The sequence below is a fragment of the Desmodus rotundus genome, chromosome 1, assembly GCF_022682495.2.
Source record: "Desmodus rotundus isolate HL8 chromosome 1, HLdesRot8A.1, whole genome shotgun sequence".
Classification (NCBI taxonomy): Eukaryota; Metazoa; Chordata; class Mammalia; order Chiroptera; family Phyllostomidae; genus Desmodus; species Desmodus rotundus.
The window spans coordinates 48,053,211-48,066,412 of NC_071387.1; the positions used below are offsets into that span (position 1 = coordinate 48,053,211).

The 13,202-nt window shown below is 38.3% G+C and overlaps 1 protein-coding gene across 4 annotated transcripts in view; it reads right to left on the reverse strand.

Annotated features, from left to right (window-relative positions):
• The window catches only part of CFAP95 (cilia and flagella associated protein 95), a 104,812-nt gene that overhangs the window by 79,402 nt on the left and 12,208 nt on the right, over positions 1–13,202 (reverse strand). The window contains exon 3 of one of the 4 annotated variants that reach the window (XM_045190772.2): positions 9,269–9,362. The exons of 2 other annotated variants lie outside the window; for them this stretch is intronic. In XM_045190772.2, the coding sequence (XP_045046707.2) occupies positions 9,269–9,362 (94 nt within the window). Of the gene's footprint in view, positions 1–9,268; positions 9,363–13,202 lie in introns of those variants that run through there. One more of the 4 variants, XM_053923869.1, reaches the window with a different exon arrangement.

Consider the following 13,202-nt stretch of genomic DNA (forward strand, 5'->3'; position numbering starts at 1 on the left):
TGATGCTATACTAGGATCAGAACTAGCTAGCACCTGGAGACTAAGCTTTGGACTTCGGGCAAGGCTGGAGAGCTTATTTCAAGCCTCCTGCATTAATCCAGAGGCCTTTGAAAATACAAATCCTTTCTGAAGCAAAATATCCCCAGTTTAGCCTCCCAGGATTCCCCCAGATTAAATTCAACAAATGTGATCTCAGAAAGAAACTACTGGCAAACATAGAAGGAAATAAACTATGGGGAGCAAAACAACAAGGAACAACAGATTTAGGTTCCCCCCCCACACCCGACCACCCAGATGTTGAAATTGTTAGATGTAGCATGTGAGGGAACTCTAAATGGAAATTCTAAAGAAACAAGTCTTCGAATCCTGAAACAATCTGACCAAGGGATAAATCACTACCAAAAATGATCAGAAAAACTTTCAATGTACACATGGATGCGTTAATCAGCAATTTCCCTCTCTGATCATAGAAAACTTCTGAAATACATAAGAAGTGTGGAAAATAAAAATTCAAATTTTGGTAAAACGAAGAGAGACTCCAAAATATTTGTAAAGGCTGCTGAGCCTTCAGGATTCATATGGCACAACTGGAGAGAAGCTAAGAGTGATATGGTAAGCAGAACACTAAAATCTGTGCCCCGCCCCCTAATTAGGAAGGTTGGTGGCCCTAATTAGGAAGTATAAATATTATGACTGCAATATCTCACCTATTATTATATCATATTACATGACTAATGAGATTTTGCAGATGCAAGTAAGAGTACTAATCAGTTGACTTTGAGTCAATCAGAAGGGAGATTATCCGGTGGACCTAATCTGACCTCATGAACCCTTTGAAAGCAGAGGTTTCTCCAGCTGATGGCAGACATGAAAGACAGGGAGATCTGAAACAGAAGGATTCAAGGTGTGACTGTGGCCTTTGAAGATGGAAGTTCCCTTGAGGGGTGGGAAAGTGGTCTCTAGGAGCTGTAAGAGTGAATCACAGCTGCCAGCTAGCGGGGAAATGGAGGCCTCAGTCCTACCACTGCCAGGAAATGAATTCTGCCATGACTGGGATGAGCTTGGAAGTGGTTTCTTTCCCAGGAACTCCAGATCAGAAAGAGCCCAGTCCAGCCACCTGGCATTGTGAGACCCTAATCAGTGAAACCAGTGAAGCCTGCCCAGACTTCTGACCTATAAAAGTGTGATCAACAAGTGCTGTCCGAAGCCATTAAACTTGTGCTAATTTGTTACATAGTGATAGAAAACTGAAACAAGTGTTATTACAGAAAGTAATATTTTTAAAAAATTCTTAAAGATGATGAAGCACATCTTGAGGCACAGAAACTATCCCTAATAGGCGGCAAATGGATTGGGAAGAAGGTGAGATGAATGTTATCAGGATGCCTCCTTATGACTGATATTAAGCAGAAGAGAAGAGCTGACAAGAGTCTGCTAGTTCACACACTCCAATGAAACTAGTCCTTATAATCTTTCCTAAAAGAGGGCATTGTGATTGCTCTTTTCAGCAATATAAAACTATGTTCTTCATTCCATTTTAATTCTTTTGACTTTCGATTATAGTTGTTCGATATTAATACTGCAACATCTACTCTGGTTATTTGTATTCTTCCAAGTGCATCTTTGCTTGACTTTTTATTCTTAGCCATGTAGCGATATTTAGGATGGAGTTCATTTATAGTCAGAATATAGTTAAACTTTGCTTTTCAAAAGGGAATTTATACCATTTTCTTGTTGTAACTTATTTTTTGTCTAGTTATACTGTTTTCCTTCTTTTCAATGTTTTCTTGCTTTCTTTTATTTCTCTGTACTCTATGGGCTACATTTTATTTGTTATCATATTATATTTTACATTGATTTCAAAGAGTATACATTGTATTTTTAATTTTACTAGTAGTTCCTATGGAGCTTTTCCAACATATTCTTTAACCTGTACTTCCCTATTGTTCAAGATCAAGAATGAAATGTCACCTTTTGACATTATGTAAGATAACAGTGTTTAACATAAAAGGTATGCCATCAACAGATGCTTATTTGATTGGACTCAGTTTAAATTAGTTTGTTCTTCAATCTAATTTGAAATTATTTAAGACATGGGATTCATACATCTCAGACAATGGACGGGGGAAATTTAAGCATTATGGCCTCTGGTAGTACAAGCACAAATGTTTCTAAATGAATGGCAAGAAAGCATTGCTACCATCCAAGTGCTACATTTTAAATGTATGTGTAAAAATCAGTTCAGTAGTTGACAATCAAGCCCTCTTCCTGTTCAAACAAAACCCAAGAGAGAGAGATTGGTTGATTTTTTTTCTTCCTTCTAAACTCCCGTGCCAGGGGTGTAGCAGTACCCCCACAATTCCCAGAATGAGTCTGTGAGCATCTGCATGCAGTATCCCGTCCAAGAGCCATTTGACTGTCAGGATACATCATCAAGTCCTTTAACAAGTTGCCCATCTTATCCCTACAATTCCATGTGAAAAACTCTGGATGCACAGTTCTAAATTGCCTAAATCCAAGAAAGAGTAGTGGAAACAGTTTCCATGACTCGCTCAGGGGTTGCATTAAGGTTTATGGATGAAACTTGGGGCCATGACAGTGGTTTGGGAGAAAAAGCGTCATTACTTCTGTTTGCCTTCCATTTCCTGCTCATATTACTTTTCCAACTGCAGGATCTGTTTTGGAACTGATCTATGAGTTTTTTTAGCATGGCTCCCAGAGGCTACTGGAAAAGGAACCTCTATTCTGCTTCTAGAGTGCTATTTAAGAATATAGTATACTTGGATCAGGATGCAGCAGTCTGCCTAGGTCAAGAGTGACGAGTGGGTGCTATTCATGCTCAGATTTACTCTAGCGTATTGTACTCCCTACTATAACCATATAGTGTGTTATACTAAGAGACTGAATATACAAATAACAATGACTAGACCATAGACGTCTGACCAACAACCTATAACTACTTTCCCAGGAAATGAGCCAGCCCAAGAAGCTAGCCTCTTGTCAGACTTACAGGACGTCAGATTGCTATCTACAGCGAAGGTCAAGAAAGCCAAACAATAACCTCTGCAACAATCAACCTCAAATGACCAGGACTTGATTAGTAAATGACAGCATTCCTAATTGTTGTCTCCAGCCTGCCTACCACTTCCCCATGCCAGCAGTGTCCACCCAATCATGGCATACCTGAAATTCTATCTTTTTTTCACTCTTCTGCCTGCCTTCAGTCTCTCCCCAAAACTCAAGTGATGCTAGTTGACTCCCATGCTATAACAAGGTCTGACTAAATACCCTTTGTTTGTTCTCATTTGGTGGGTCCTCATTTATTTCCACAGCATAAACGCTGACTTTAAGGAGGTGTTCCCATCACTAAAGACGTGGACCCAGCCCATATCCGGGCTAGTCTACTTAGAGAACTGGCCCCGTCTCATGTATTTAAATCTAGATATAAAGAGAAAGACCATTAAATCTGCAGAAGAACTAACATGACCCTCACTCAGATGTCATTATCTGTAACTGCACACCCTGTGGTGAGGATTTCAGAGCCAGAAACTCCGTCTGTCCTGACTGAGGTTGCTGACCTCTGTCACAGCATGTGTGTCACAACTATGCTGATTTCCTTTTATATCACTCAGATAATTAAACCCCATTGGATCTACCCCAGGAGCATGTGTCTGGTCTTTCCTTCAGCCTGAGCTTACAACTGACACTGGCACCAAAATGGTCATACACCTCCCACTTCTCAGAGTGAACAGGTAGGAATCATATTTTGTAGATGAATGTAAAGACTTTTGATGGGGTGGAGAGAGGGGAGAAAATGCAGACAATTGTAACTGGATAAAAATTAATTAATTAATTTAAAAAAGTAAAATAAAGACTTCTGACTTCCACCCAAGGCTAGAATTTATAAACAGATGACTGTGTATGGGATTTATTATTTTTTAACCTGGGTTTCAGTACCATTTAGCGGGGAAAGGGCAATACAGGTAGAAAGATCAGCATTAAGAAAGGTGAGGAGGGAGAAACACATAGAACAATGTTGTAAATCTCATAGGCCTCCAAAATGTGCCATGTGGTTTACATCCAACTTCAAGTGGCAGAAAAGACTCTGAAGCACCTTTGCCCTTAGAAAGCCTTTGTAAGACCACTTATTTCTCTAAAGAGGATAAAGAACATCCATACAGGCTCCACTGAGCTCCCAAGACATCCCCATCTGACTGTTGCTCTCCTTCATTCCCACTGCACAAGGGTCACAGTCGCACTGAACTCTAAGTAGGACCTTGACTCAGTCCAGCTGTCCATTTGCAGTCATTTAAGTCCTTAGTATGCCAACAAATATTTTTAGAGGAAACATTAGGCCAAATAATTATTTGCTAAATAGAATGCCTACTTCTCTCTTTGTTAAATCCTCACCCAAGAATACAAGTTTTCTTTTTTCCATTTATTTTAGAGTGAGAGACTGAGAAACATGGATGTGAGATTAATCAGTTGCCTCCTGTACATGGCCCAGCCAGCAACCTTTTGTTACATGAGATGATGCTCCAACCAACTGAGCAGCCCGGCCAGGGCTATACTTCTCTCTTTGCATTTCCAGTTCCCTATCTGGTATTAATCACAGTTGCTAATATTCATGTCATCATCTATAATAGAGCTCCCAGTTCTGTCAATTAGCAATATATCATTCAAGTACCAGCAATTTTTTCTTAAGATTTTAAAAAATCTTATATGCATTGTAGAAAATGAGAAAAAAAAGAAAAATAGAGAAGAAAGGGAGGGAGGAATGGATAAAGGGAGGGAAAGAAGAACCACAATGTCAACAGAACTGTTAATATTTTAGTATAAAGCTTTCCAATCTTGGACTTCCAGTCATGATGGAGGCCTAGGGAGACATGATTTACCTCCTCACACAACCACAGAAAGAATTACAACTAAATCTCAAAACAAATAACACCCAGAATGGTAAAAAAAAAATCCAAGTGTATGGAAGTCCAACAACTAAGGATTTAAAAGAAGCCATATCCATCCAGATGGGTAGGAGGGACAGAGACACAGAGATGGAGTAGAGAAGCGAGGAGATGTGGTATGGTGCAGAGAGGCAGCAGTGGTGGAAGATGGGCAAGGGTGGTCCCACAATCACATGAGGTGGATAAAAGTGGAAGGGATACTTTGGGAGTGAGTAATCCAAGCCCCAGGCCTGACTGCACAGCTCAGGGTTCCAGCACTGGGAAGATAAATCCCCATAACTTCTGGCTGTAAAAACCAGTGAGGGCTGGGGCAGTGGAATAAACTGCTGGATTTTCAGGAAACTCTGCTTAAAGTGCCCACACAGTCTTAAAACATATGCAAACCTACCCAGTCTGGAATTCAACACCAGGGCAACACCTGGAAGGGCACCAGTCACATCCAAGAAGTGGGTGAAGTGCCTGGAAAAGGGGCAAGTACCAGGGGAAAGCTCCAGAGCCCAGGCACTGGCACAGTCTCCTCTCCGATCCCTCTCCCACATAGAGCCACAAAGTGGTAAGGTGGGTTGTTCCAGCCTGGAGATAACCTAAGGCTCCGGCCCATACAATTTACAGGTTCCTTTTCTACAATAGGCCATGCTACTAAGACAGGGAGTCAAAGCAGCTCTATCTAATACACAGAAACAAACACGGGGAGGTTTTCAAATTGAGGAGACAAAGAAATATGGCCCAAATAAAAGAGCAGGAAAAAAGTCCAGAAAAAGAAGCAAATGAAACAGAGATAGCCAACCTATCATATGCAGAGTTCAAAACACTGGTGATCAGGATGCTCAAAGAACTCACTGGGTAAGGCAACAACATAAAGGAAGAAATGAAGTTTACTCTAAGTGAAGTAAAGAAATATCTACAGGGAACCAACAGTGAAGGGAAGGAAGCCAGGATTAAATCTGCAATTTGGAACATAAGGATGAAATAAACATTCAACTGGAACAGAAAAAAGAAATAAGAATTCAAAAAAATAAGGAGAGTATAAGACTCTGGGACATATCCAAATGTGCCAACATCTGAATCATAGGCATGCCAGAAAGAGAAGAGGAAGAGTAAGAAATTGAAAACTTATTTGAAAAAATAATGAAAGAAAAGTTCCCTAATTTGGTGAAGGAAATAGACAAGTCCAGGAAGCTCAGAGTTCCAAAGAAGTTGGACCCAAGGGGGACCACACCAAAACACATCATAATTAAAATGCCAAAGGTTAAAGATAAAGAGAGAATCTTAAAAGAAGCAAAAGAAAAACAGAGAGTTACCTACAAAAAAGTACCCATAAGACTATTAGCTGATTTCTCAAAAGAAACCCTGCAGGCAAGAAGAGCCTGGAAAGAAGTCTTGAAAAGCTAGGCTGGAAAGTCATGAAAAGCAAGGACCTACAGTCTAGATTACTCCAGCCAGCAAAGCTATCATTTAAAATGGAAGGACACTTAAAGCGCTTCCAAGACAAAGTAAAGCTAAAGGAGTTCATCATCACCAAGCTATTATGATATGACATGTTAAAAGGACTTATTTAAGAAAAAGATCAAAACTATGAACATTAAAAAGGCAACAAACTTACAACTATCAACAACTGAATCTAAACAACAAACAAACAAAAATAAAGCAAACAACCAGAACAGGAACAGAATCACAGGTATGGGGATCATTTGGAGGGATATCAGCTGGAAGGGGAGAGGGGGAAAATAGGTAAAGGTGCAGGAATTAAAAAGCATAATTGGTAGGTACAAAATAGACAGGGGGATATTAAGAATAGTACAGGAAATGGAGAAGTCAAAGAACTTATATACATGACCCATGGACATGAACTAAGGGGGGGATTTCTGGAGGAAAGGGGGGTACTGGGTGGAGGGGGCAAAGGGGGAAAAATTGGGACAACTGTAATAGCATAATCAATAAAATATACTTTAAAAATTTCCCCATATTTTTGTTGTTCTAACATAATCACAATTTACCTGCCACTTTGTAACTTCCTTTACTCAATAATACATTAACATTAATATGTTAACATTCTACAATTGAAAGTTATCCACAAAATGTACCCTATCATTAAATATTTACTGCTTCCTATTTTTCATTGTTAAAAGGAATTCTGCCATTAACACCATGTAATTAAATCTTTTCATGCCTACATGATGATTTCCACATGAAAAAAATTTTGAAATTGAATTTATGGATCAAAAGCTAAGTACATTTTCATGACCTCTGTTCTCTGTACCAAAAGACCTCCAGAAAGTTTGTGAAAATTTATACTTTCTTTAGCAGTGCATGACTGTGTTCATTTCCCCATATATTATTTGTATGAGTATTATGTTTAAGGAGGTCATTTCCCCCACCTTTGGCATTCCTTTCTTTTCTACTGTTAACTATTGCTAACCTCTTGCTAACTATTAACAGAGTAATGCACTAGAGTTTTGCTACAAGGAAAGTCTGTCTTATAAACATTTCATCATAAAGCATCCCAAGGACCACTGATACACAGAACCTGAAGGAAGTGACTTAGCCGCTCCAGGATAGATCCAGGGCCTTTGGGGGGAAAAGCAGAGGATAGAAAAAGGCCTTGTTGGAGGATAAGGAGAAAAACAAAAACTGATCCTTGGATGTGCATCTAAGAAAGACTCTGAGTAGAGTGGTAGGTGACTAAATGGGAATAATGAATCAATGTTTTACCCCATTTTCTGGATAAAATGTCAAGCTTAGACTTTATCCCTGAACTCCAGACAAATACCACCAGCAGCAAACATTAGAAAAAGTTATTCATTCTACCTCCAAAATATATCTTCATTGGGTTTACTTTTCTCTAAATTACTATGATTATTTCCCCATCTCCTCTGACAATAGATTCATAATAGTTCTTCCTGCTTCTACTACAATTCATTCTACACACACAGCCACCAGGAAGTAATAGTGGCATTTAGGTCATATACCAGCTTAAAATAATTCAATGGCTTCCATGGCTCTTGGAATAGAATCACAACTCCTTATGTGTCTTATAAGCCTTAACATGAATGGGATCCTGTTTACCAGTCACCTTCACTTGGTACCACTCTCCTCTTCTAACAGTCTGCACCAATCACTCTTCTCCTCACCTTTTGCATGGGTAGCACTTCTCATCCACATTGTCCCACCTTAACTACCCTAAGGTTACCCTCAACCACCAACCCATTTACTCTCCACCATGCAAACCTATTTTTTTCTTTGCTGGAAAACCAAAGCTACCTAATTTATTTCTTTGAATACTTGGTTATTTTCTTCCTCTCCACAATATCATCTCTGTAAGTCCAGTGACTTACCTTTGACTCACTGTGTCTACAGTATCTAGTAGAATGTCTGGCACATTGTTGACACTCAAAACAATGTTAGATGAATAAATTAACAGGACTGCAGCTCCCAAGAAGTTGCTTAAGTTTTATTGACAACCTAAGACCATTCCTTATAATTTCATATTATAATCTATTTCCCAGGCCTCTCCCAAACTTGTCCCCAGGCTTTTCTTAAGGTATCATACATTAGTTGGATTACACACTGCTTCAGCTCTAGTTACTCTTTGACTTGGTTGCTTGTGGATTTTTTATTACTGTACAACATCATTAACTTGTGGAATAACCAATGCCACAGATAATGGAGTCCAAACAGTTTAGTGTAGTAAGATTATCAGCTCCATTCATTTGAACTCCAACAATAAACACTCTACAGTCTCTCCTTATATTTATGTGTTTTCATTCAACACTTTAGTTACTAATTAAATATATTTTAATTAAAATACTAAACAATAATACATGTTCCTCTTTTTGGAAAAAATTGCTTTTGAACAATAAAAATCAACATGTTCTTTGGATAGTTATTGAATTGCTTACCACTTGTTTATTGATATCTAGGCTATTTATATATTAAGAATATTGATTATATGTCATATGGATTACCAAGTCTTTTCCTTTTCTTTTCTTTTCTTTTTTTTCTTTTAAAGTCGATGTGTGTGTATCTGTTTTCTTCACGCTCTCTGCGTTGGGTGACATGTTTAGGAATACCCCTCCCACACTGAGATCAGGTGTGTCTACTCATTCTTTTCAAGTATCTTAAACCTTTGGATTTTATGGTGAATGTCAGACTGTATTTATGTGTGTAATTATGTATTTAGCTAATGAAAACACTTCAAATACCAACAAGGAAATTAACTGGGGCAATACGTCAGAGTTGACATGACAAATAAGGTCTTTTGTACAGGGCATGGCTCTACTGACGGCTCTCTTCTCTTCTCCACTTACCGTTCTCCCTGGGTGACATCCTCATCACTCACAGCTACTGCATCCACACCAATGACCACCAAATTCAGATGTCGAGGCCAGCTTGCAGCAGAATCTCTCAGCCCATAAAAAGATAGGAGAAAGTCAATGTCAGGAGGAAAGAACTGAGACCCAGGGGCAAAAGGACTGAAGGGGAAAGGTGCATGTTTGCTGGCTCTGGCATTCAGAAGTCAGGGGTCAGCTCTATATCATTAATCTTCTGTTTGTTTTGGCCAAGGTCAAGGTGATTCCAGCTATAAGCTGCTGGTGCAACAAACATGTATACTCTTTAGAACTAGAAAATAAAGGACTGTGGGAAAGACTGAGGAAGGAAAATACTATTCATGGCTTCTTCTCAAGATGTGCATTGCTGGGGAAATCACCAATCAGGGCCCTCATAACAACTAGAAAATATATTCATCTACTTAATTAACTCTTATAATTACAATTCATGAACTGAAAGGGAGAGGAAAGGTATTCAAGAGTCATTTCCCTCTGAGTATGTCCTAAATATCTACTTTTAACATAAATAGATTGGTACACTTGCCACTATTTAAAGAAAAACTATCCTCTATTCTGGTGATTTTCAACCTTTTCCAATTCATGGCACATATAAACTAATTACTAAAATTCTGCAGCACACCAAAAAATGTACTGTATTTTTTTCTGATCTGATAAAAAATGGGTATAATTTTGATGTGTTCATACCAATGGCTACTGTTCTGTTGGCTGTTGTCATTTTTTATTTAACAATCTAAAAAAAACAGGTCAGTACCCCTGACTAAATGGTCAAGTGTTGCATGTTTTACACATTCTTGTGGCGCACCATTTGAACATGGTTGCTCTATTTCAAATCACAACATGTAAAATCAGAAATAGAGCAGTGGGACTTAATTTCCCAAAGATAAACCAATGAAATTCTTAAAATATTGTTACATAGTACTCTGAGGGTTTTCTTAGAAATTGATTTCAAAGTGAGAGAATTCAGGGTACCAGTGTTTGGGGTTGTTTTGCTTTGTTTTTATTGAATTACAGACTACATTGATCAATTTAATTTTCTATGTGTTCTGTGAGGGGAGGCACAGGGGACACTCTTATTGACAATTTAAAATTGAGACAATTAATAATTAAAATTGATCTTAATTTTTAAAGATACCTTTAAAAATTGAAAAGACTTGATCAAGAACACACAAAGAAAAGGGCAGAATCTGGACTGGAAATTGGGTTTTCAGATTCTAATTTTGGTATTCTTTTTACTTCATTGTTCCTTTGACTTATTTTCTAACATTTTATATTAGTTCTAAGCAACAAGCTGATTCCAAACAATTGGAATTGCTTGAATATTACAGCACTACAACAGCGATTTTCAGCCAGCGCGCCATGGCACAGTGTTGTGCCTCAAGAATTTTTAAAACATGCAATACAAGCGATTTCTCTGTGGAAACTATTCAGATGATTCCGAAGGTCACAGCTATGGGTAAGTGGTGATTGGCAGCTTTACCACAACAACATACCCGCCCATGCATTATGTCTCGTGCAGAGTTTTTTTTGCAAAACATCAAATCATTCAACTGACTCAGCCCCACTACAGCCCAGATTTGGCACCCTGTGACTTATGGCTTTTCCCAAAACTAAATCACATTTGAAAGGAAAGAGATTTCATACCATCGATGAAATTCAGGAAAATATGATGGGGCAGCTGATGGGGATTGGGAGAACTGTGTGAGGTCCCAAGGTGCCCACTTTGAAGGGAACCGAGGCATCGTTGTCCTGTGTACAATATTTGTTGTATCTTGTATCTTCTTCAACAAATCTCTCTATTTTTCATATTACCATATTTTTCAGACTATAAGACTAACTGGACCATAAGATGCACCTAGGTTTTAAAGGAGTAAAATAGGAAAAAAAAAAAAACCCCACTCCACTGCCACCCCACCTCTGCCCGGCAAGCCAGGTAAGCTACATTTTCCTTCCAAATTGGGGAGGGTTGCGTCTTACAGTCTGAAAAATACAGTACATGGCTGGATATCTTATGGATAGACCTCACATAGATCAGTGGGACAGAAGAGAGAGCCCAGAAATAATCCCACACCTATTTGGTCAGTTAGTATTTGACAAAGGAGGCAAGAACCTACTATGAAGTAAACACAGTCTATTCAATAAATGGCAATGGGAAAATTGGACAGATACGTGCAAAAAAAATGAAGCTAGACCACCTCCTTACACTATACACAAGAATAAATTCAAAATGGATTAAACGCTTAAGTGTTAAGACTTGAAACCATAAAAAATCTTAGAAGAAAACAAAGGCAGTAAAATCTTGAACACTTCCCATAGTAATATTTTTTTCTGATGTATCTCCTCAGGCAAGGGAAAGAAAAAAAAATAAGCAAATGGGATTACATCAAACTAAAAATGCTCTGCACAGCAAAGGAAACCATCAACAAAATGAAAAGACAACCTACTGAAAAAAGGGGTTAATATTTTAAATTTATAAGGAACTCAAACACTAAAGAAACATATAATCCAATTAAAATGGGCAAAGGACCTGAATAGACATTTCTCCAAAGAGGACATACAGATGGCCAACAGACATGTGAAAAGATGCTCACTGCCACTAATCATCAAAGAAATGCAAATTAAATCCACAATATCACCTCACACCTGTTGGAATGGTTATCATGAATAAATCAACAAATTAGAAGTGTTGGCAAGGATGTGGAGACAAGGGAAACCTTGTGTACTGTTGGTGGGAATGCAGGTTGGTGTAGCCACTGTGGAAACAGTATAGAGTTTCCTAAAAAAATTAAAACCGGAACTGCCTTATGACCTAGAAATTCCACTTCTGGGAATATATCTGAAGAAACCTAGAACACTGATTTGAAATATCTGCACTGCTTTGTTCATAGCAGCATTATTTACAACAGCCAAGATTTGGAAGTAGCCCAGTATCCACCAGTAGATGAGTGGTTAAAATGCTGTGGTACATTCACACAATGGAACACCACTCAGCCATTAAAATGAAGGAAATTTTACTTTTCGTGTCATCGTGGATGGACCTAGAGGTTATTATGCAAACTGAAATAAGCCAGTCAAAAAAAGTCAAATACAATATGATTTAACTTAAATGTGCAATCTAATGAACAAAACAAACAAATTAGTTAGAAACAGACTCATATACACAGAGAAGAAACTGACAGCTATCAAGAGTTATCAGAGGAGAAGGGGTTGGGGGTAGCTGGGTGAAACCGGTGAACAATTAAGCAAAAAAACCCAACAACCCTCATGGGCACAGTATGGAGCTTACCAGAGGGAAAGTGGGGTGGAGGTTGGTGGAAGAGGGTAAGCAGGGGATAAATGGTGATGAGAGCAGACTGGACTTTGGATGGTGAGCTCACAATGCAACGAGCAGATGACGTATTATAGAATTGTACACTTGAAATATATGCAATTTTATTGACCAACATAACCCCCGTAAATTCAATTTAAAAAAAAAAAAAGAAAGAGAAACACTGAAAAATATTGGGAAGAAGAGAGTCCAGGGGTGGAAATAGTTTAAAAGAAGCATTTTCATGAAGTCAACAGATACCACCTAAAGTTAAAACATCAAAAAGCCTGAAAGTATTAAAAGTGAATACTTTCAGGAGCTGGGAATAAAACTGGAATATGGAATGGCAGACTTTTGTTTTTTATGTGTGTTTTTAGTTTTTCCAGTTACATTAAGATACAATTGACATATTATGTAGGTTTAGGGTGTGTAGTGTAATGGTTTTTTATATTTATATACTGCAAAACGGGTACCACAACAAGGTTAACACATCCATCACCTCACATAGTTAAAATTATTTTTGTGTATGAGAAGTCTACTTTCTTAGCTACTTTCAAACACACGATACACTATTGTTAATATACTCAC